The sequence below is a fragment of the Periophthalmus magnuspinnatus genome, chromosome 7 (assembly GCF_009829125.3).
Source record: "Periophthalmus magnuspinnatus isolate fPerMag1 chromosome 7, fPerMag1.2.pri, whole genome shotgun sequence".
NCBI classification, from domain to species: domain Eukaryota; kingdom Metazoa; phylum Chordata; class Actinopteri; order Gobiiformes; family Gobiidae; genus Periophthalmus; species Periophthalmus magnuspinnatus.
The window spans coordinates 6,438,360-6,463,175 of record NC_047132.1 but is presented as its reverse complement, the minus strand read 5'-3'; the positions used below and the strand labels follow the sequence as shown (position 1 = coordinate 6,463,175).

General features: G+C 39.7%; 1 protein-coding gene across 1 annotated transcript; it reads left to right on the top strand.

Annotated features, from left to right (window-relative positions):
* The first annotated feature begins 3,182 nt into the window (after positions 1 to 3,182).
* Positions 3,183 to 23,932, top strand: col2a1a (collagen, type II, alpha 1a). The gene is made up of 53 exons (XM_055223311.1): positions 3,183 to 3,515; positions 5,346 to 5,563; positions 6,331 to 6,369; positions 6,817 to 6,849; positions 6,946 to 6,999; positions 7,119 to 7,220; positions 7,933 to 8,010; positions 8,386 to 8,430; positions 8,521 to 8,574; positions 8,655 to 8,708; positions 9,459 to 9,512; positions 9,593 to 9,646; positions 9,736 to 9,789; positions 9,889 to 9,933; positions 10,707 to 10,760; positions 10,852 to 10,896; positions 10,986 to 11,039; positions 11,539 to 11,637; positions 12,179 to 12,223; positions 12,309 to 12,407; positions 13,747 to 13,800; positions 13,878 to 13,985; positions 14,072 to 14,125; positions 14,754 to 14,852; positions 14,939 to 14,992; positions 15,275 to 15,373; positions 15,614 to 15,667; positions 15,773 to 15,826; positions 15,935 to 15,988; positions 16,098 to 16,151; positions 16,239 to 16,283; positions 16,403 to 16,501; positions 16,604 to 16,711; positions 16,846 to 16,899; positions 16,990 to 17,043; positions 17,128 to 17,181; positions 17,286 to 17,339; positions 17,603 to 17,710; positions 18,093 to 18,146; positions 18,693 to 18,746; positions 19,326 to 19,487; positions 19,892 to 19,999; positions 20,252 to 20,359; positions 20,496 to 20,549; positions 20,652 to 20,759; positions 20,829 to 20,882; positions 20,959 to 21,066; positions 21,156 to 21,209; positions 21,367 to 21,474; positions 21,558 to 21,846; positions 21,999 to 22,183; positions 22,256 to 22,489; positions 22,573 to 23,932. Exons 1-53 carry the CDS (start codon positions 3,425 to 3,427, stop codon positions 22,717 to 22,719), a joined length of 4,458 nt encoding a protein of 1,485 aa, XP_055079286.1. The 5' UTR covers positions 3,183 to 3,424; the 3' UTR covers positions 22,720 to 23,932.
* Positions 23,933 to 24,816: the final 884 nt, after the last annotated feature.

Sequence of the window (24,816 nt, the reverse complement as noted above, 5' to 3'; positions counted from 1 at the left end):
ATTAAATTATTAATTAAACTTAGGAATCAAAGGCACTTCAAAGTTGAGCCTATTGTCTAAACCAAAGTCTCCAAACAAAATAGTTTTTTTCTGACATGACTTATTTTTGTCCCATTTCCGAGCTTGTGAATACATTTAAAGCTTCACCATGTCACTTTTTGGGTGGAAGATCCATCCCTTGACAGTCTCCATAGAGATAATATTGTTGTCTGTGGAGAAGCGGGCCCACTTACACTAAAAATGCTTGTCTTTCAATGTATTTTATTTTTGACCAGTAAAGCCCAGGTAAGTGAATAAATGCAGGGAAGATAAGTTTAATGCCACACTCTGGAACATTCCAAGCAATTATGGGCACCCTCCACCAAAAAGTTACATCCTTGACAAGCATGAAAAAAGTACAATCAAGTTATTTTGCCAAGTCAAGTGTTGATTTCAGAAAGCCACTGAGGAGCTGTTCTGAGAGGGGATGGAGAGTTCCTTGTACCTGCAGAGCTGCAGGTTGGAGATCCCTGGGGCCATAGACCATTTAGTGTTTTTTATTCTTTCACAGACCATAACACTGTAACTGTTTAGTATTGTCCTCAAACTTGACATGCTACAATGACTTGTCCTGACTCAGCAAACTGCACCGGTGTCTACAGCTCTATTGTCCGAGCGGTGCACACAAACATTATTGATACAGCTGGCTGTTTAAATTCCTCAAATGTTTTTCTTAGCGGCGTCTAAACACCACTGTTTGTTGAGGTGAGCTAAATCCTAATGATGTTGCTAATTCCACTTTGGCTCTTTACTACATTATGAACAATAGGGCTCAAATTAGGCCTATTCACACTGTAAAAAAGTGAAATAAAATCACAGGAGTTTGTCTTACTTTGTGCAGAGTTCAGATTTTAGATAATCTTTTAAATAGACTTTTTAATTGGTTTCCTAATACTTGGACGGGAGAGAGCTGGGAACACCAGTGCACAGTCAGGTGGAAGGGGCTCTATAATGTACACTGTTGTTGTGTCCTTAGGCAAGACACTTCTGGTGAATCTGGTGATTGTGATTGGTGCTTGTTAGAGGTGGCCGATGGTGCAGATTGGCAGCATCACATCCATCATTCTTCCTCAGGGCAGCTGTGGCTACAGTAGCTGACCACCACTGAGTGAATGAAAAAAGCTATTTATAGCACTTTGGGTGATATATACATTTCCTATATAAATACACTGCATTATTAGTTTTACTATAGTTACTAATAGTCGTAGCAGTGGTACTACTAGTACTACTACTTACCTGCAATTTCTTTACCCCACTGGTATATTTTTACTTTAAAACTCTTTGAAAGTTCCCCCTTTGGATCTATTACAATCAAGATGGATATTGTAAATTCAGATCATGTAAATAATATTACAGATATTACACTTACATCTGAAGACATCACAGGTGTTACTTGCTAATTTGCGTCTAGATAGGTTAATGAACTCTACAGCAAAGGCCAAAAGTTAAGATAGCGTCTGGAATGGTTGAGTTCTGTATGTGGAATGAGGGGGGCTCGGGAAAAGGTCATGACCCTGGAATTACTTTGCCTCAGCGAATGACAAAGACCCCCTTTCAGCCATAGTCACCTGGGCCTTGATCTGCTAAAGAGGTACAAGAGTCATCACGTGTTTAATTATCCCTTAGCCCAGGTACAGTTAATGCACACTGAGATGACAACACGTGGGTGGCAAAGAAATACAATTACTTAAGAAAATGCACTGTATAAAAATATATAGATATCATATTAGAGATAATAATTAATTCATTCATTATTTTTTCAACGTATTCTACTTGAATATCATTGCAAATGACCAACTCTTACATGACATTGGTTACATAGTTTGTCTAGTATGTCTAGAGGCAGATAAACATGTTGAATAGAGACTAGCTGAAACTGGTATCCAATATTTGTCTTACTGTTGTGGCCAGTATTTGCCAATATTAAAAGTTGAATATCCACAGCAAAGCCCACAAATGTGTCAGAAATGTAACTTTTCATTTTTGTAAAAATCACAAATTTGATCAAAATATTTTTGCATGATTGAAAAAAATATTTATCCTTAAAAATATTTATCAGTCCCATTACAGGACCAACCCAAGTCTCTAAACTGGACTCAAACCAGGGCCAAGGTAGAAAAACACCCTCAGGATTTAGGACCAAATATTTACTTCAGTATTTTTGCCACATACTTTTTCATTCTTAAATATTTATTTGGTGTGCTACCTTTATTTTGAAGTAATGATACAACCCACCATGTGCATGCAAGTTAATCATATCATACAACTGACTGTACTGCACTGACAAAACCCACTTCCTACGTGATGAGCTATCCCACTGGTTCTTTGGTTTAAGTGTTTTTCTCCAGTATGTGTCAGTTGCTTTTGTTCAAACACATTGTTAATTTAAGGGCTTTTAAACAGAATGACCAGCCATCAAAAGTTCAGCTAATTATCAGTGTTCAAGTATGGTACGATAAGCTGTGAAGAACACTAAAATCCCCCAATTGTTTTATATTTGAGTTCTTTTAACATTGTTTAATCTCTTTGTTCTCAAGTGTGGGCCTAATACTATGCTAAAAACCTTGGCAGGAATGTGACAGGTCAGTATAAAGCTGTTTTACCAATAGAAGAAAAGGTTTTTTTATATCTCGCTTAATTCACATTACAATGAAAGGAACCCAGTTGGTGTAACATCCATATACATAAAACTGAAAGAAACATAAAATATAATATACAATAATAGTTATCAGTAAGTCTGAAATACATGAATAGTCAATATTTTGGGGGAATTTTGACCTTTCAAGTGATGGAATATTGTGTTTTGAATTGTTAATTGGTATGTCAACATTGCTGATTATGTATCGCTCTGAAATGATAGCTAAAACCACACTGACGCTAACATATGAGTTGATATTGTTATTGTTACCATATATCTGACTGTCATGTTTGCTTGTATCTGTGTTGAGGCCCAGTATGTCCCTGGAGGCAGTAGTCATTCTAATGTAAAAGTGAAGGTGCATCCAATGGGCAGCCCAGGCCACGCAGGTCAGAGGAGGAACCTAAAAAAGTGCCTGGGAGAGTGATGCTGCTGCTGGACGAAGGGGAGGGGAGGGCATCAGGTTTCAGCCTCACAGGGGGTCAGGGGGAAGGACTGGCATCTCTGAATATACCAAGATCCATAGAAGGCACAGTGGACATAAAACCGCGGTGCTTGCCCTGACGCGGTGGGTGCAGAGTGCCAGCCGGGGCCCCTTTTCTTTTTGGATTCGTCTTAGGTTTGGGAGGTCGGTCCATGGTCCCTTAAGTCTCTGGATCGCCCACCATACTCCACTGACTGACTATCACCTGGGCTCAGCTCCCCTCCGATTCTTACCCTGAGCTATTGCATGTCTAATATTTAGACATGTTTGGCTTTGTGGATTCACGGACTCTCCTGCTACTTGTAGCATCCCAAGTCTTTTTACTATCTGTGGTGAGATGTCAAGATGTCGATCGTAAGTCTGATTTTATTCTTGATTTCATGTTTTTGGACTGTCACATGTTTTTCATTGTCATATGTGTCGCATTTTTTTATGTTGCTTTCTCTGTCCTTATTGTGATGGCGAAGTTTAAGGGGGGGTCCGAACTTGCGAAACTAAACTGGGACTAAAACTAGATAAGATTAGTACTAAACCGAGAGTAGAACAGGACCAAACCAAGGCTACATCAGGACAAAGCTCAACGCTTAAATCATGAAAACTGTGAGCACAGCGTAGTCTAATAGCCACCTGTTGCTGCAGATTGACAGCTGTAATAGGATTTTTCCAGACATTTTAAGCTATTCGCATTATAAAATCTGTTTGTCTCCAAATCTAAACAACCTCATTACATATATGCCACAGGTGTCCTATGTGCACTCTATAGTAGTTTTATCTGGTCATATAGCAGGAATAGCGATTTCAAGGACAATGAGAGTAAAAATAAAATAAAATCTAAGTGGAGTATTATATTATTATAATTTTCCTTGGAAAGGTGAGGATATCAGAGCACTGAGGAGGTGAACAACAGTCTATATTCACCTTATTTAGCCTTATCAATCATCGGTCATCTGGTCAAAATTCTTAACCCTAATCTTTTCGGAAATAGTTAAGCACAGATTGTAGGAAGTGATCTTCACCGTGAACAGTGAGTTTATTGTTACAGTTTGGAGCAGTGAAATTGGCTCTCTTTGGGTGTGACTGCAGCTGATGTGAAGTGATGAGGTCAGGCCAGGCTTGACCTCAAGTCCTACAGGCTCACAGGGAGCAGAGACACAAGACTCACTCAGCAGGGGGTCAACAGATGAACGCCTTATTATAGCAGCACGGACAACAATACCTGCCTTACATTTACTCCTAAATCAGAGCACCTGGCTTGTGGTCATAAAAGTACATAGACCTGTGTACTGGGATTTATTTGGTCTATGGGGGATCCAATTAACAATAAGCACATAGAATAAAACAACCTTTACTTGGAGCACAGTGGGGAAATGTCACTGTTGCAATGCACTCAACAAAAACAGAAATGAATCAAAAATACGCTATCACAAAAACACTTTTAAGTACTAGAAGCAGGACTAAGTTAGGATTAAAATATGAGTAAAACATGCATATTGTAGCTGATAGAGGAAGGTATTAGTAACAGTCCATACATTAAACAAATCAGCCAGTCTCATTAATTCCCTGGTGTGTTTGAACTGGCACTTCACACCAGCCTGACTTCCAGATAGAGAATTTTCGAAGGACCCCATGTTTACTTAAGGCAGCAGCTTGTCAATTGGGCACAGTATCTGGATGAGAGGGCTTCATTCATACTCAGCACAGGGTAACATTTACTCAGGCAAGACATGGAATAACTGCCCACAGCACAAGAAACAGACGCTAACTGTTCTTAACCTAATATTTATCCATTAAAAAAAATATTCTGTATACAAGTGTACGTTTAAAGCTATGATTGGATAATTTGGATGCGCATTTTGGCTTGCTTTGCTTTGAGTGTCCTGCTTCATATTTTGTTTACATTAACTGCTGTTTAATGCTGCTTTCTTGATATGTTCATTTAAAACAGGATTTAACCTCAAACCTAAATTCTTACATATCTTGACCACCTTCTTAGTGGCTCCTCCCTTTTTGCTTTAACCCCTCCCCACCTGCCCTCTGACCCCATTTTGTGCTTCTCTCATCTCCTCTTCATAATTGGCCCTAAATACCCCCCACTACCCCCACCCTTTGCACATATTTTAACATGCTCTGCTATTATTCTGCCTCCCTCTGTGCCTCTCTTGCTCCCTCTGCTGGTCGGTGCAGAGTTGCCATTTGGCTGCATTCAGGACGGACAGCAGTACAATGATAAAGATGTGTGGAAGCCGGAGCCGTGTCGCATTTGCGTGTGCGACAGCGGAGCGGTGCTTTGCGATGAGATTATCTGTGAAGACGTCAAAGAGTGCGCCAACCCTATCATCCCGCCTGGAGAGTGCTGCCCCATCTGCCCTGCTGATGCAACTACACCCATTGGTTGTAATTTATTTATTCACAAACCTATAAATAAATTACTGACGCTTTAAACTCAAAAGAAAACATCAAATGGCATGAAATGTGCAGAGTGACCATTTCGTTTGTATTATGTCACATTTTTATACAGCACTCTTTGCCAAGTTGTAATGCTTTCTATTTGGGTGTGTGGTTTGGATGGCTACCAGAGCACCATCAGTGGAAGTGCATTTCATTACAATGGAAGTAGCCCATGCGATGCGTTCACTGGTCCCCATTCAAACTAATACAAAAGCTTTTACTCAATTTAACAAGCTGCGATCTACACAATGTTTGCACTTATGTGTGTTGTTATATTTATGAATGAATGAATTTGAATGAGACAGGTCTGCAACTGCAACGCTTCCAGCATTACGTATTCTATATAGGCTTGGTGCATTGCAGGGATTGGGAATACATAGAGACTTCATCCAAAAATACATACTGTTTTTGTTTTTATTTACTAAACTGCATTGCTGGGTTGCTTGACATAAACCTTTTCAATTACATGTCACCACTGAAATATTGTATGTGGGCTCTATTTGATGTGGTGAAAGGTTTTGTAAGCATTGTCTACTACTTAACTACAAATATCATTTACATGTTTAATTTATTTATTTTTTCTTTTTTGTCATCTACCTGCAGTAACTGCAACACTTATTGCTAAGGTAGGTTGTTACCTTACACATAAGTACTCAGGTGTCAGTCATAATGATACACTATAGCAATTCATTTATGTGTGTGTGTGTGTTTGTTTTTTTTTTTGAAGGGCCAAAAGGGTGAACCAGGAGACATCTTAGATGTAAGTAGTCATCAGTCAAAAGTTCACAAATCATACCTACAATAATAAGACAAAAGGAAAAAAATTGTACCTCTTTCCAAGTTGTATCTGCTTTATTTATGTCTACACTTCACTGCTGCATAATAGGACATTGCATTCCCAACTTTATGTCCTGGTGCAATGTTTTGACCCTCATCTTGTATTAGGAAGTTAATTAAGTATGATAGGCCTTTAATTTGATATCTCATTAGGGGGACATTCAACATTCCTTCAACATAATGAACCAGGTTAAATCCTCTTAGATCTGCTCAGCACCTGTCTCACAAAAGCACATGTCAAAATAACAATGTCTGCCAAAGCAGAGGTTAAGCCTGCCCTGCCAATTCACATTCATATTACACAGTGTGATCGCTTATCCCCAATATCAAAACAAGAAAGTATTTAGGGTTTTTATTTTTATTTTTATAGGTTATAGGACCAAGAGGACCACCAGGCCCTCAGGTAAGAAGACATAATAATGATTTGTATTTATTTAATGACATTAGCAATACTTGATTTGAAATGAATCATTTAAATTAAACCTAATATAACTTTCAGGGCCCATTAGGTGAACAAGGATCAAGAGGCGAACGTGGACCAAAAGGTGATCAGGTAAATAAAAAAATTAGCTCAACAATTTACCATTTATTTCAATTTATAATGTGAATCAACACTAGCTCCAGTGATATTGATGATCCTAATACAGTCTGTCTCTTCCTTTTTGGTCTCAGGGAATTCCCGGACCCCGAGGAAGAGATGGAGAGCCTGGCACCCCAGGAGACCCCGGCCCCGCTGGCCCCCCCGGACCACCCGGACCACCAGGACTTGGAGGGGTGAGGCTGAGCACAGGAGTAAAAATAGGATCAGGACCCTCTGTAGCACTTATTATATAGACTCAAAACAGTATGTGGTTGTACGAATTGTCAAAAGATCAACACCCAGATACTAATTGATAATAAGACGAGTATTGAAATAGATACTAGTAGGTGATTGATACTGGACAAAAATCATATAGGACCAAATTGGACCTTCTTTGAAATAGTATTGTGACATAAGTGGTAATGCTCTTGAATGCCATGGGGGGACTGTCAGGTGTGCCACTATAGCCATTTTTACTCAGCTTTTATGTTTCACACTGTAATTGTATTAGTCAGATCAAGTGGTTGTAATAAACATAACTATCACAGTCAAATAATGCCCCAAACACAGAAGCACAGGTCATGTATTGGTACAAGCAGTAGCACTAAGGAACCTTTTCAGAGGATGTTGTACTGCAGCTATTTAAGACCAAATGTGCCACAACTCAAAAAAGGTTGAACAAAGTTCTACAAAATGTAATTACATTTCATTTTTATAAGATAATCCATACATATACCTCTTGCACGTTCCCTCATGTTTAATTAATTTCTAATACAATACATCACAATATGACACCTAAAATTACATATGAGTTAGGCTTGCTAGTTGTTTAAGTGTTGTGCAGTTTAATCTATCACAAAATAGCCTCCATAGTTCCTTGTCTCATCTGAGTTTTGTCTTTTACAGAACTTTGGTGCTCAGATGGCTGGAGGATTTGATGAGAAGGCCGGAGGTGCTCAGATGGGCGTGATGCAAGGACCAATGGTAAGAACCACAGGGCGTTCTTAAAACTGTCTGAACACACTATAAATATATTCACTTTGATTGGCAAAAAGGATGTATTTTTAAAAATATTTCTCAGTGCTGCCCCCTTGAGGCATTGCATTTCCTCACCTCACAGATGGTTGAAAAGAATAAACATATAATTTGTAAGTCAAGAAATGTGAAGCTTAAGAAAATAATTGCATTATAGTAGACCATGCATTTTAATTTTATATAAATAAAGCTATCTTATATATGTGAGCAAAAATTTGCTGGTATTCACATTATAAAAGTTCTGATAAATAAACTGAATGATTAAATAAATAAAAATGAAAATGCAATAATACTTTATAATAATCATTATGTTGTTTTCTACAGGGACCTATGGGACCACGTGGACCCCCTGGACCAACTGGTGCTCCTGTAAGAATCTAACTTACAAACTGTCAAATAATATATATATATTTTTTTACTAAATTTACTAAATATTTTTTGTTTTGTTATTATCTTCAGGGACCTCAGGGTTTCCAAGGTGCCCCTGGTGAGACTGGAGAGCCCGGACCTGCTGTAAGTACCAGTACATCTCCTTGAATGCTCATGGTTTATATTTCTTATATTAATTCACTCTTTATTTGATCTAATAACAGGGACCAATGGGACCCCGTGGAGCACCTGGGCCATCTGGAAAACCAGGAAGTGATGTAAGTGTTTTCTCTGTCAACCTCAACATGGGCAGTACAACACTGATGCTTTAAAGGGACGGTACCTAGAATTTGTAATTAAAATTTAGTTAATATGTGTCCCCAGATACAAGGTAAACATGTTCAAATTAAATATTGCTTTTACAGAAAATAATAGTTACGTTGATTATCTTTATTTCAAAACATTGGACATGATTGTCATGTTATTATGTTATTGTTTAGTGTTTTGGTTCTTAAGACAATTCTCCAATCAGAAGCAGAATGATGCTCAGACGAGTGAGTCTCTCATTTGGGTTGCCAATTTCAATGCTGAACTCCATTTGGTTTAAGCCTATAAGGACTCTCTGATCTGAATCCTGTCTACATGAACCCCAGCACTTGCAGACAATCATTAATCAGTGCTAGTGCAGCCTTTGCACCTCATTGAGATAGGATCTGAGGTTTCACATGAGACATTGCCTGTCCCTATACTGAGAATGAGAAAAAACAAACTTGTATTAGTCCTCAACATAAAGGTTAAGACACTGGCAACATAAGTTCAACTGTGATTATATTACCTCTTTAAACCAGTTAGAGCACAAGCTACACACCCCACCTTTAAAATGAATGAATTTATGGTTTATGTGCTGATTATATGAATGAATGTTCTAACATATAAATAATAAAGTTGCTTTTTCACATATCTTGTAGATGTGTAATGCTTTTCACACACAAATTTACAGATCGACATATTGATTTGATTGTTTTCAGGGTGAGGCTGGAAAACCTGGCAAGGCTGGTGAGCGTGGACCTGCAGGACCTCAGGTGAGGACCCAAATGTTCAAATACACTTATCATAAATTTTGAGCTGGACTGAAATATTGACCTAAACATTTATTTCACAGGGAGCTCGTGGATTCCCTGGAACTCCTGGACTTCCTGGAATTAAAGGGCACAGAGTAAATTACCTCATTCTTTCTATATTTTTATTCTAGTTTTATGTGATAAATGATGAGTCTTATTGAGTCCATTGTGATTTTTTGTGTAGGGACATCCTGGTTTGGACGGAGCAAAGGGAGAAGATGGTGCTGCTGGAGCCAAGGTAGAAAACAGGAACCATTCAAACCAGTATAGTTTTGTTTTTAGTATTAAATTGTATTGTATCATATCTCATCATTTGTCATTGTTTCTTCCATTTTAGGGAGAGACTGGTTCTGCTGGAGAGAATGGAGCCCCTGGACCAATGGTAAGATCGAATTAAATAAAACAGATGCTTTCCTATTGAAAACATACAAGATAATTCCATTGTAGCTGTGTCACAGGGTCAAATGTCTGTGCAATGTTTACTGTGAGAAGAAACTGTGTAATTTTATGACATTGAGTATACTGACACCAGGGCATAAACACTTGCACAAAGATTACATCAAAACTGGAACTAAACCCTGAAATAAAATTGGACTTGACCAGGACTAAACAGAAACTGGAAAAGGGCCAAACCAAGTCTACATCAGGACTAAACTGGGCTGAAAGCAGCATAATAATGACAGTATTTTTTCAGTTTCTTTGTCACACGGTGTAATAGAATACCCTGCTCCTTATGACAATAATGCTTTCTGAAAGTGATCTACAGATGTAAATGTAAATAGAATACATATCATATTGCTGGTGATATACTGCGATATATTACAGCTTTTCCTCTCAGTTGTGAGGGGACGCAGATAGAAATGGTGGCTAATTGCTAACGCTAAAGCCTAGAACAACACTGACTGTAGCAGAGGCTAAAAACTATAGTACAGTACAAATATAATAAAAGCAGCCTTAGGTTCAATCATCAATTATTGCAAATCTTCATGATAAAATTGCCCTGCCCTAATTATAAACTGTTCCAAAATGCTTATATTAATTTCGTGACATCTCTAAATAAATTAAACCATAACATGGCTACACAGCTTATGTCTATCTCTGAAGTAACTGTAGTGAAGTTAATTTACTGAAGTTAAGTTTATGTGTTCTGTTTAGGGCCCTCGTGGTCTGCCCGGTGAGAGAGGACGTCCTGGAGCTGCTGGAGCTGCTGTGAGTAAAACAATTTAAAAATATTTCTTTTAATATTCACCTGTTTCAGAAAAATTCTAAACTTAAGACTTATTACATTTTGTCATCTTAGGGTGCCCGTGGAAATGATGGCTTGCCTGGTCCTGCTGGCCCACCTGTAAGTGCCCAAATCAAACAATATCTGCGTAAATAAATCATAAGTAATACAGTATTTTTGAATCTAACCAATGACTCTTTTGTGTTCAGGGCCCTGTTGGTCCTGCTGGAGCACCCGGTTTCCCAGGATCCCCAGGAGCTAAGGTTTGTTAAATTAATGGATATTTGTCAGATTTGAAAGATGTTGCTCATATCCAAAAATGTTAGACCTGATTAATTAAATCAGTGTCAAGCCCCAATTTGACACATTTATCAAATCACAGCACAAAATCAGCATATTCTACTATAGACCACAATATCAATAGTCAGATTATTTTAGCCACATATTAGTTTTATGTAACGTGCTCTTGATTGTAGCAAACAACAGCATGACCAGAAAACATGAATTTGTGGCTTAAGCTCTTTGATTGTTTTATTTCCTTTCATCTCATTGATAGATTTTGTATATTTAAGCTGTTAACATATTATAGGAATGTTCTGTCTTGTTTTTGATGCTGTGATTGGCACATTTCAGGATTAGCATGTAATGATGTCTTCTTACAGGTTAATCGTCAATAAATCGAAATCTTATCTAAATATTCAGGTTTAGTCTGGTATAATAATGAAGTGTATGATTTATAAACTGTGTCTGTTTTGTTTTTAGGGTGAAGCTGGCCCCACCGGTCTCCGTGGAGCTGAAGGAGCACAGGGACCAAGAGGAGAGGCTGGCACCCCCGGATCTCCAGGACCTGCTGGAGCATCTGTAAGTTACTGCTGTCACCTATCTTTGACTTCAAACCCAAATATAAATTATTGTCCACTGTTCAGTTTCAGTAATAAGATTAGAGACTAGACTGTGTGCCCAAGAGCTATTCTCAGGCACCGCATAACCCACCATCGCAACTAATCACTAAACATGTTCTGTGCAGATAAACCCTCTTTAGAAATGATTATTTATCATATATCAAGTTGGGATTGTAAGTCATCCTCATCATATTTATCATTATTTCTGGTAACAACAACCAGTCAACTGTTGGTGGTTTTCAAATTCAAGAATGGAAATAAGAGCTAGTTCTCATATTGATTACATTCTACTTTCTGATGAAATATCCAGAAGGTAAATTCACAAATATTGAACCTGACCATTTCTGTTTGTGGCTGAGCTCTAGGATTAGCTATAACTAAAATCTCCACTGTTCATTTTAGCTCCTATCTATTAAATATTATTATTATGTCATCAGAAACCCAGCAATGTCTTGACTAAATCTGAATTTCATTGTATTTCTTCTCCTCTTGTGTTATAGGGAAACCCTGGTACTGATGGTATTCCTGGAGCTAAAGGATCTGCTGTAAGTAGTAACTTTTTGTCTGGTGATATTTTCTTTTTGTTTTAAATTTTGCCTGATGTTTTATGTTATTTTCTTTTTTTTTAAGGGTGCCCCTGGTATCGCTGGAGCTCCCGGTTTCCCTGGCCCTCGTGGCCCACCCGGACCTCAGGGAGCCACTGGACCTCTGGGACCAAAGGGACAGTCTGTGAGTCTTTATATGTAACCTTTTGCACCAAGGAACATCTTAGATTCGATTCAACTTTGTCATTACACTTGTACAAGTACCATGCAACAAACTGTGGTTTAGCACCTAACCAGAAGTTCGGTGAAGTAAGCCCTCTCGGCTTGTGGAGATCCAAAATGAGCATTCAATAGATCTAAGAGAGCTAAAAAGCAGGACAACGGAGAATCTGAACCTAAGAGAAAAGGTTTAACTATTTACTACACAGCTGGTGTGTTTGAAAGGCTTCAGAGGAGTTTCAAACAGAATGAAACCCTGGTCTATTTCAAACCTACGAACACTTTAAGAGAGAAACTGGTTCACCCAAAAAACCCCGAGCCACAAACAAAGCAATGTGATCTACTCCATCCAGTGTAGTGAAAACTGTAGTGAGCATTATATTGGAGAAACAAAACACTCCATGAGAGAATGTACCAACATTGTTGCGAGACCATATTGGAACACCAGTGTGCTGTACATCTGCATCTCAAATCCACTAACCACTCCTTTCAAGAAAGTGAGGTACAGATCTTAGTCAAAGAAAATAAATGGTTTGAGAAGGGAGTTAAAGAGGCAATTTTTGTTAAGAAAGACCATCCATCTTTGAACAGGAATGGGGACTTAGGCATCATCTATCTGCTATTTATAACTCCATCCTCCTAAACCAAAACAAGGAAAACAATAGTGGCCATTAGGGGCCTGAACGATTGTGCAAAATATGACTCAGACGCAGTTTAGACTTCGTGCAATTTAATAGACCAAGCCAACAAACAACAAACTGTAAACAAATAGGTCTTTTAATTTTAGTGTAGTTAGCTCCTCCCTTCACTCTAAAACTCTTCCATTATTTTTGTTTTTGCAATGAAGTAAGCTCTAGATACAAATTAGCATATTGTGGGAATGTGCACTATGTAAGTTTGTCATGCTATGTACATATGAGTTAGTGCTATAACATTTTTACTGTTATAGTTCAGTGTTAAAGTGCATTAAGTGAATGTTCAAGGATGTGACAGCCCTGCGAAAGAAATTATATATTATATGTTTTTCATATCTACATTAGGACTAAACCAGGCTAAAGGACTATTAAATCTAACTAAATGAAAACTAACTAAATCTAAACCACTGAATCAGGAGAAAACCAATAGTAGATCAGGATTAAACAAGGACTAAACGAGGTCAAAACCAATCTCATGCCTCATCTAGCCAAAGGATTATCACTAGACGTAGCAGTAACAGCAACATTAGAACCACAGCGTCAGATAATTATTTGGTATAATTAGTTTCTTGTATGGCTTTAAACTGATCATGCTCCTTCTCTTTCTAGGGAGAGCCTGGTCTTGCTGGATTGAAAGGTGAAGCTGGTCCCAAAGGAGAACTTGTAAGTGTCTTTTAGGATTTTAAATGTTATTTTTTCTATTTTATTATCAATATTTACCTTAATCTTGTTCTTTTCAGGGCCCAGCTGGTCCTCAAGGCCCCCCTGGTCCCGCTGGTGAAGAGGGAAAGAGAGGAGCCAGAGGAGAGCCTGGTGCTGCTGGACCCCTTGGACCTCCAGGAGAGAGAGTAAGACATTAAGATTTTACATGTATTTTTATGTATATTTATTTGATGACTGACAACATATTAATAATTTCTATATTGTGTTTTAGGGAGCTCCTGGTAACCGTGGTTTCCCAGGTCAGGATGGTCTTGCTGGTGCTAAGGTCCGTCTTATCGCATTTCATAGACATAAATTATAGATTATTTTCAAGATTTAAACACATGAAGGCATGGGCCAATATTACTATACCGAGGAGACAACATTTTTTTAGACTGAACAAAATGCATCTAAAATGTTAATCATTTTGGGAAATGGCTCTATTCATGCCTTAATAAATTGCTTACAATCACACTTGTATGTCTGAACCAGGCCAAAACTATAGAGCTCAAGATTCAAGAGATGCATTTGCAAAAAAATATATAAAAGCCACAGAACAGCCTGATAAACTGCTGCGTCACCACTGCGTTTATTACTCTATAGAGTCAGACTGAATGAATTTTGAATGAACACTAAATCTAGTATATAGCATCTTAAAATCTGCATTGGTTGAAGATTAGGCTAAATGAAAATTCTATGAGGTGTGATGACACAAGCTCAAGCTCTATAGGCTTTTATACACTTTATACATTACGTCAGGATCTACCATATAATTCTGATCTGTACAACAGCTTTAACTTGTAATTTCTTTAAGTAGTGATGACTTCACATTAACACAAATCATACTTTACCTTTTATTCAGATCATATGTCCCTGTGTCATGATTAGTAACTCACCTTGTCTCACTGGATTAGGGTGCCCCTGGTGACCGTGGTGTTGCTGGAGCAGCTGGACCCAAGGGTGCTACCGGAGACCCCGGCCGCACAGGAGAGCCTGGTCTCCCTGGAGCCAGAGTGAGTGGGGGATTCAAACATCTCTACTGTGCTCATGTTAAGTTATAATGAAGGAAAATATAGTTAAAACTAATATCTTTTTTTAGGGTCTCACTGGACGTCCTGGAGATGCTGGTCCTCAGGGCAAAGTTGGACCTGCTGTAAGTTCACTCCCTGTATTTGGAATAATACAATATATATAATAACAATATATTTTATAGTTATTATTAGCTTTTAGCAGGGTAAGGTAAGATAATCATGTATCAAATACAGGGCGCAACCTACTTAGAAAACAATATATTCTGGGTAAAATATGCAAACATTAGGCTATATACAAACAGAGTGGTTAAAGAATAAAGATAGTCAGTAGTCAGTTCTAAGTGTATAAACTCATACAGTACCTTATTTTAGGTGATTACCTGATAGTGTTCTTTTTCCTTCAGGGAGCTCCTGGTGATGATGGCCGCCCTGGTCCTCCTGGTCCTTTGGGAGCTCGTGGACAGCCTGGAGTCATGGGATTCCCTGGGCCCAAAGGAGCCAATGTAAGTGCTAAGGAGAATATGGGGTTAAACTGTAACTTTTTCTGACAGAAGACCATAAGGTATATTTAGATTTGAGCTATGTCAGACTCTGTCCTTTAGGGATGGTTACTCAGCCATTCCTTCTTTAGACATCTATAATTTATATCCATTTAGCAAAAGCAACTTATAAATCATACAGACAGTTGTAATGTGACAGCTCATACTTTGCACTTTGTAATTATTGTACATTTTCTTTTCAAGGGTGAACCTGGAAAACCTGGTGAGAAGGGTCTTGTGGGTCGTCCTGGTCTGAGAGTGAGTACAACTAACATTTTATATTTTAAAACTACTCTATCTCTTTTTATTATAGAAATGATAAATACTTTCAATTTGTAACTGAAGGAAATCTCTGTCTAACAGGGTCTGGCTGGAAAAGATGGAGAGACTGGCCCCAGTGGACCTCCTGGCCCCGCTGTGAGTCTTTTAAACTGCCTTTTGGAAAACTGCATTAAGCTTTTTTATTTGTTAATTGTCAATTGGAAACCAAACAACTGCCATTAACTGGTGATATGCTTATTATAGGGACCTGCTGGAGAGAGAGGAGAGCAAGGACAGCCTGGACCCCCTGGCTTCCAGGTACAAGTCTAACCTGGGAAGAGACAGAAATATATTGTGTTATATGTGTGATATGTATTATTTTTGATATATCTGTGATAGTATCAGTACTCACTGTTTTTTTGAGTAGGGTCTGCCCGGACCAACCGGTGCTCCTGGAGAGAGTGGGAAACCCGGAGACCAGGTGAGTTTATAATGATTTCCCAATATCTTTACTATCCATAGAGGTGTACAGAACATGCAATGTCTAAATTCTAAATGGTCTTTTTAGGGTCTTCCTGGAGAGGGCGGAGTTCCTGGTGCTGTTGGACCTAGAGTAAGTAGACACATTATCAATAACCATATTCAGTCCTATATATTATTGTATTCAAACAATTGACAAACACACTGATATTAAATGACTGCACCTGACGCTGACTTCATGATATCTCTCAGGGTGAGCGTGGTTTCCCTGGTGAAAGGGGTGGAGCAGGACCTCAGGGTCTGCAGGGACCACGTGGACTTCCTGGAACTCCTGGAACTGATGGACCCAAGGTCAGAGGGGGATTATTTTTAATATATCTAATTTTTTTATGATACTCTTCTAAGGAAAATTTCCAAGAAAGTCAAACATAACTGATGTTTCCTGTTCTTCAGGGAGCTATTGGACCAGCTGGTGCTCAGGGCACCCAAGGCCCCCCTGGTCTGCAAGGCATGCCTGGAGAGAGAGGAGCTGGTGGCATCCCAGGACCTAAAGGAGACAGAGTGAGTTCAAATGTGACTGTGTAAGACACTGGGAAGCACAGATGTGTTGGAAGGAGCGGGCTGAAGGCCTGTACCTGTAGTATAAACTGAGTTTTGAATCATACATGGGATTAACAGCTGTTCTATTTCAACAGGGAGACAATGGAGCAAAGGGACCTGAGGGAGCTCCTGGAAAGGATGGTTCTAGAGTAAGTGTCCAAATCTTTGGCCATTTTCACAGTGATGTCGGTATCTCATTTTATCATCCATCTTAAACCCTTAATCTGTGATCTCTCCAGGGGTTGACTGGTCCTATTGGTCCTCCTGGTCCATCTGGTCCTAATGGCGCTAAGGTAAGATTCTGCTACAGTATATTACATGTAAAGGTTTACCATTGCCTGTTTTCTTATATGGATTAACTCTTTTCCTGTAAACAGGGCGAGACTGGACCTAGTGGCCCGAATGGTGCTCCTGGAGCTCGTGGTGCCCCTGTAAGTACTTTCTCATCACAATATGAAACAAAATCACTGAAATCATAATCTTAACCTGAATAATACAGTGAACTGAAAACTCAAACTGTGCTGATGTCCTTTAGGGTGATCGTGGTGAGGTTGGTCCTCCTGGTCCTGCTGGCTTTGCTGGACCTCCTGTAAGTAAAATGTTGTATGTAATGTATATGATCAGTATTATCATTGATTTCATATAGTAAACTGTATTATCAGTATTATCAGAATCAGAAGACTTTTATTGCCATCGTCTGTGAACACAGTTCACAAACTAGGAACTTGCTGTGGTGATAAAGTGCAACATAAAAACACACTGAATAAATACAAATAAGGGCATGCACAAAGTTAAAAAAGATTAAAAGTTATCATTGCTTTCATGTATTAAACTGTATTTTGTACCTCACAGGGTGCAGATGGTCAGCCCGGAGCCAAGGGAGAGGTGGGAGAGGGCGGACAGAAGGGAGATGCTGGTGCCCCTGGACCTCAGGGACCCTCTGGAGCTCCTGGACCTGTTGTAAGTAGTGGAAATTTATGTATTTGTCTGAGGCACTGCGCAGAAACATTGAACATTGACGGCACAATTGCCAAGTTGCGACTGTAATAAACAGGTCTACTCACAACAAGCCAGACCTACACAAAGTTCAATGTTGTCCAAAATGAGTAAAGTAATTTTGTCATAATTGGCATCTGAAGCAGGGATATTATTCAATAACACCATATTGTGTAGCTGCCAAAAATTGCTGTTATCAACATATAATTGGGTTCAAAACTGCAGATTCAGATGGGTTCAAAACTGTTCAAAACTTGTCCTTTATAAATTATAGCCCCTGTGCATCCAGCATGCAGCAGAGAGGAAATCCTAAATGATAATGTGATTTTTTATTTCACTGTTCTAGGGACCCACGGGTGTATCTGGACCAAAAGGAGCTCGCGGTGCTCAGGGCGCTCCTGTAAGTAACAATTCATTTAGTTAAATCACACCTTTGTCTTTGTTGCTTTAATCTTTAGGATTATGACTCAAAAGCTTCATAACTCACCTTGTAAATTATAGACAGAAACTGTTATGCCATTAAAAACTGAAAGATTTCTGAAATGTCAAACTATATACTACAGAATATATATTGCAAAAGACTATTTCAAGAAAGTGAGTCCTAAACAGATCCAAACAAATGAGTGGAGTGAGAGTAATAGTTTACTAAATAAATAATCATTATTGAGTTGGGGGCTTTGTTAGGGAAAATATTTCCTTAGGACTAAGACAATAGTTTAGAGCCAGGCTGTGGAGGCTGTGGAGATGTGGTGGAAGTGGGTTATAGCTGAAAATCAGGAAGGAGTGATGCAAGGGGGCATTTAAGTCAACTTAAAAGGTGCAAAGATAGTGACAAGTGACACAAAATGCTAACTATGATTATTGGGAAATAAGTCAATGTGGTAAAATGTACACTTAATTTAAAAGTAAGTGAAAACAGTGATTTCTAAAAATGTTTTCCTTACAGGGTGCGACTGGTTTCCCTGGTGCTGCTGGCAGAGTTGGAGCTCCTGGACCTAATGTAAGTACACCAATGCTGTAATTATTATTGTATAGTAGTGTAAATAGTGTAATTATTATTGTATACTTCTATGCTAAAAACAATCCATTAGCTAAAATAAATACAAACACAAAATGCCAAATCAACAATAGGTTGTGTTGATCTGACATCCCTAGAATCCCTAGAAACTGAGCTGAAGGAAAGGTTAGACTTTGCTGACCTGGTTTATGGTTAATATCTCTGGGTCTAATTACTAGGTCTATCCATATGAAACAAAAACTGGCACAAAGTTCAATATCTTCTATAGCAAATGAACCAAATTAAAATTATTTTTAAATTTACAATACAATAGTTTCAGAAAGTGGTGCCATTATTCAACCCCAAAGACTTTGTCCTGAACAAATAATAAGGTTCAGCATTTGCAGATTATAAATTAGTTTTCGTGCAAAAACAGTACATGTCCCATAGAGATGTATAGGCCTCTGCTCTTGATCTGAAATTATGAAATCATCAAATTCGTGATTGCAATCTATTAAAGCTTGCAGTTACAGGCTCAGTTGTACTACAGTGGTGTTCCTAAATTCAACTTCTCCATTTCAGGGCAACCCTGGACCTGTTGGGCCTCCTGGCCCTGGTGGTAAAGATGGACCTAAAGGTGCTCGTGGTGATGCTGGACCTCCAGGGCGACAGGGAGATGCTGGTCTGCGCGGCCCACCCGGAGCTCAGGGAGAGAAGGGAGAGGCAGGAGAGGATGGACCCCCTGTAAGTGCAAAATAAGCTCATCTTAGTTACAGCAGTTAGTTAGTTAGACTTAGTCCCCCTGTATAAATAAAGAAAGAAAGAGCACATGAACTACAGTACTTTACTTCAGCATTCTCCTCTAGCACTCAGCAGCAGCTTCATTACTGCATGAGGACATGTAGAGGATATGTAAATAATAACAGCAATATGACCTTTATGGTGTCTCAAATAGTATCAGTAGTATCAATATGGGGTATTATTATCCTCTGCAGAGTTTACTGGATGTTATAAGGAGGCTCTGATAGTTCTTGTTAAATCCCTGATCAAATCTATTATAAAAATGACAAGTGTTGATCAGTGTTTGTGAAATTATGCTTTAGTTCATTTGTAAAAATTATAAGATACTGATTGTTTGACCTGTGTAGGGAGCTGATGGACCTGCAGGACCCCAGGGTTTGGCTGGATCTCGTGGTATTGTGGGTTTGCCAGGACAGCGTGGAGAGAGAGGCTTCCCTGGTCTGCCCGGACCCTCTGTAAGTGTCTCAGTCTCTACATGTTAGCTTAAACTTTTGTTTTAAACCACATCCTCCTTAAATGTGACTGTGTAACTCTCAGTGATTGTATATGTAGGTGGTAGTGCAAAAAGTGAGAAAGAAATCTTTGTCTTGAACTTGTCATAACCACACATTTTACAAATGCAGCAATAACAATTCTATGCTGTGAATGAATGAATTGTACTTTTGATATTTTGCTTATGCATTACTAATATCTGCTGTTGTATTCAGGGTGAGCCTGGTAAACAGGGAGCCACAGGAAGTGCTGGAGACCGTGGACCCCCTGGACCTGTCGGACCCCCTGGACTCACTGGACCTGCTGGAGAGACTGGCAGAGAGGTCAGTATCAGTATCAGTATCAGAGGTAGTATCACATTATCCAAACATAAACTTTATACACAAGATACAGGAAAGGAATCTCCAAACTCTCTTATTGTGATAATTGAGTTATTCAATGTTGGTTTGTCAATCTTAGGGAAATCCGGGATCAGATGGGCCTCCTGGCAGAGACGGAGCTGCAGGAGTCAAGGTGGGTGTCACTGTTGTTATCAAGCACTATTATTGCATTATTCTGATTATTGGATTATTGATTAGGATCTTTATCATTGACATTGATTTTGCTGTACTTCAGGGAGAGCGTGGTAACACTGGACCTGCTGGAGCTCCTGGTGCCCCCGGAGCCCCCGGTGCCCCAGGACCTGTGGGACCTTTGGGCAAACAGGGAGACAGAGGAGAGGCTGTAAGTAGCACACTAAAAGTCTGAGGAAAGAATAAAACATGGCAAAGCTAACTGTTAATCCTCATACAGGGAGCTCAAGGACCTGCTGGACCCCCTGGACCTGCTGGAGCTAGAGGCATGGCTGTAAGTATCATGTAATTACCAATGATTTCTTTAAATGTTACAAATGGCGCTTTAATAATGGTCACCCATCCTGCAGGGACCCCAAGGACCCCGTGGAGACAAGGGTGAGGCTGGAGAGGCTGGAGAGAGAGGACAGAAGGGCCACCGTGGGTTCACTGGTCTGCAGGGTCTGCCTGGACCTCCTGTGAGTCATTCAGGCTTATATCTACATTCACTCTGCTGTCTTTATTCTGTTATGTATCAGACAATATTAATATTATCTGTTTAATACAGGGCCCCGCTGGAGATGCTGGATCTGCTGGACCTGCCGGACCAAGTGGAGCTAAGGTGAGACAAGGAAACAACATATAATGTAACTAAAATCAATGATAAAATATCAAAACAAAATCACTTCACAAATCACACAAAAAATACCTGAACAAACACTTTTGTCCTTTCCTATGCTCTATATATAATAAGATAAATCTGTACTTTTGGTGCTTAGGGCCCTGCCGGACCTACTGGACCTGCTGGTAAAGATGGAGCTAATGGACAGCCGGGTCCCATCGGACCCCCTGGACCTCGTGGTCGCTCTGGAGAGTCTGGTCCTGCTGTAAGCAACAGCCATTTTTGTGGCTTTTATAAAGATAATTTCACCCACACTTGTTTTGTGCTAATCTGCTCCTCTGCTCTTAGGGTCCTCCTGGTAACCCCGGCCCCCCTGGACCTCCCGGACCCCCTGGCCCTGGGATTGACATGTCTGCTTTTGCTGGACTGGGTCAGACTGAGAAGTCTCCTGACCCTCTGAGGTACATGAGGGCTGATGAGGCCTCTACCTCCCTCCGGCAGCACGACATCGAGGTGGACTCCACTCTTAAGTCCCTCAACAACCAGATCGAGAACTTGCGCAGCCCTGATGGTTCCCAGAAGAACCCATCCCGCTCCTGTAGAGACCTGAAGCTGTGCCACCCTGATTGGAAGAGCGGTGAGTGCTGGATACACTAGTGCTGCTTAGGGCGTGAGTGTTACCTGTTTACCTTATGGATACTTTCTGTACAAAGTGCCATCTAATATCAGAAAAAGAGGTTTATAACTGCTTTGTACAGAATGAAAGGTTCATTGTACAATTATCCTCAGGTGAATACTGGATCGACCCTAACCTGGGCAGCACAGCTGATGCCATCAAGGCCTTCTGCAACATGGAGACTGGAGAGACCTGTGTCTACCCAACTATCGCCAGTCTACCAAAGAAGAACTGGTGGACTGCCAAGAGCAAGGACCGCAAGCACATCTGGTTTGGAGATATGAATGGAGGATTCCAGGTACATAAATACAATATTATTCATGTAACAGTGGATATTTATCAAGCAACTAATATGACTGTGCTCCTACAGTTCAGCTACGCTCAGAACAGCCCCTTCGCCACCGTGCAGCTCAACTTCTTGAGGCTGTTGTCGACTGAAGCATCTCAGAACGTCACGTACCACTGCAAGAACAGCATCGCCTACATGGACCAGGCCGCAGGAAACCTGAAGAAGGCTCTGCTGCTCGGAGGCTCCAACGAGGTGGAGATCCGTGCAGAGGGCAACAGCCGCTTCACCTACAGCGTACTGGAGGACGGCTGCAAGGTACGGGACAATAACCAATAACAGCAGTATTGCACTTATTATTGTAACCTAGTTTTAACTTGTGCTTTTGTCTCTACTTACAGAAACACACAGGCCGGTGGGGCAAGACTGTCTTTGAGTACAAAACAACAAAGACCTCTCGTCTGCCAATTCTGGACATTGCTCCTCGAGACATCGGAGGAGCCGATCAGGAGTTTGGAGTAGATCTAGGCGCAGTCTGCTTCTTGTAAAGTGAAAGATCACAAGCCCCTCCCCAGACAAAAATACAGGAAATAGATAAGCTCCACCATGAACTATTAAACCACATTTCGACAATAAACAAGACTGGAAACTCTAAAGAAAATTGATACTTTTTCTGTCAAAACGAAGTGCTCTCCAAGTTGTACTCCCTGGATGTTAGCACTGAAGGGCACCGGCAATATCTGTACATTAAACACCATTCTCTGTCAACCTACTTCCTGAGATCCAGTCATGTTTCCCATGGCAACTGTTGACGGGAATGAGCCAGAGGAAGAAGAGGGACCAGGAGGAGTCACTGATTGGAGAAACATGACTCGATGTCACTTATTTATTGTCTATCATGAACAGGCAGAGTTGAGGTAGGACTGGACAGGTACATTTTGTAAGTAAGCCACGCCCCTTTTCCACTACAAGACCGCAGCACCGCCTCTGAGCCTGTCCTACCCCAGCTCCCTTCCTCCCTGTGTTGCTCCTCACATAAAAATGGCAGAAATCCAAAAGAAAGCCTTAAATGTGTATGATAAACCCTGTTGTTGTAAAGGTGCGTGTTTATAAGCAGCCAGATTGTTATTTGTGTCTATATGCACACCAACACTTTTTTATGAAAGTGAGGTCTCATTGGGATGTATGTTTCAACTGCTTAGAATAAGACATTTTTACCCAATTCCCAAACAAATTTAGATTGTAAAATAATTAGAGACATTTTGCTGTTTTAATCCTGATTCCTTTTAATGCTACCTCACGCTTAAAATCAAAGTGAATTCCATCCAAAAAAATTTGCCTTATAGTGAATTCGGCGGCTGCTATGCCAACTTTGCTTTGGGTTGCTCACTTTCGCATTTCTAAAGGTGCTATGAGTTCATTTTCCCTCCTCAACCCTTCTCCCCTGTGTTCCATTACCCTCACATTTTACACGGACACTCCACTCTAGACCAGGAGGGGGCGCACTTTGCTAACTAAGAGGGAGGGGTATGTTAAATTGCATTACTTATGCTGTCCAAATCTGGTTATGGGAATTGGAGCAAACTAGGGTGGGGTGTCTGTGTTTGTGTGAGGGCGTGTACATTTTTTAATTAATTTTATTATGGTATTTTTGTTTTTATTTTGTTACACTTCTATTTGATGTAAATTGGAAATAAAAGGAAAACACAACTAAGCAGGATGTTGATTTTTTGAATAAAACAGATTTGGCGTGGGGACATATTGCTTTTGTCTATAGATTTATTCATGTTTCATAGCTGTGATTGCCTGAGTGTGTGTGTGTGTGTGTGTGTGTGTTAGTCACCATACGTCTGGTGTAAGTGTGCTCTCCTCCTAGCATTTATCTAAAGTACTGTATATCTCCAAAGATGAATGAAAACAAATACTATCACAACAATTCTGTAGACTGACGTAACATCTATAACAGATAAATTGTGCATCACTACTTTTCTGTTCTGAGCAATAAAAGTCTGACTAAAGCCTCAAAGGACCATACTTTTATTTACTCGATATTAAAGGGAGTGCACTTAGTGCTTTAAAAAAAGGAACTATAATGGCAATGGAGCGCCTTAACCTGCAGATAGAGGACATATGCAACGCCTTATGGGAAAAGTCCAAACCTCTGGAATTCACTCACTGAGCTGCAGAGGCTGCACTAGCACTGATTCATGATTGACAGCAGTTGCTTAGGTATGTTTATTTGGTATGTTTAGGTCATGTTTGTAAAACTTTAAACAAAAATCTAAATACCTCCCATTAACATGTTGCAAATCGTTTATGACATTGTATAGCAGTTCACTCAAGGTATTTGAAAAATTATGCTTAAATAAATTTTTAGATTATATAAATTATACTTGAAGGTGATAATTACAGTCACATTTAAAAAGAAAGCACTTTGCTTTGCTTTGTTTGCTGCTGGAGGCAACAGCAGAAATCAAAATAACAGCAACGGCAGAAAATTGCATCTTTGGCCCAAATAGCCATTTGATGTATTAGAAAAAAGTCCAGAAATGTTTAAGACTTTATTGTGCAATATCAACACTGTCCATCTCTAACTAAACACCCTACCAAGCTTCAACCATACTGTTGTGTCCTTAGGCAAGACA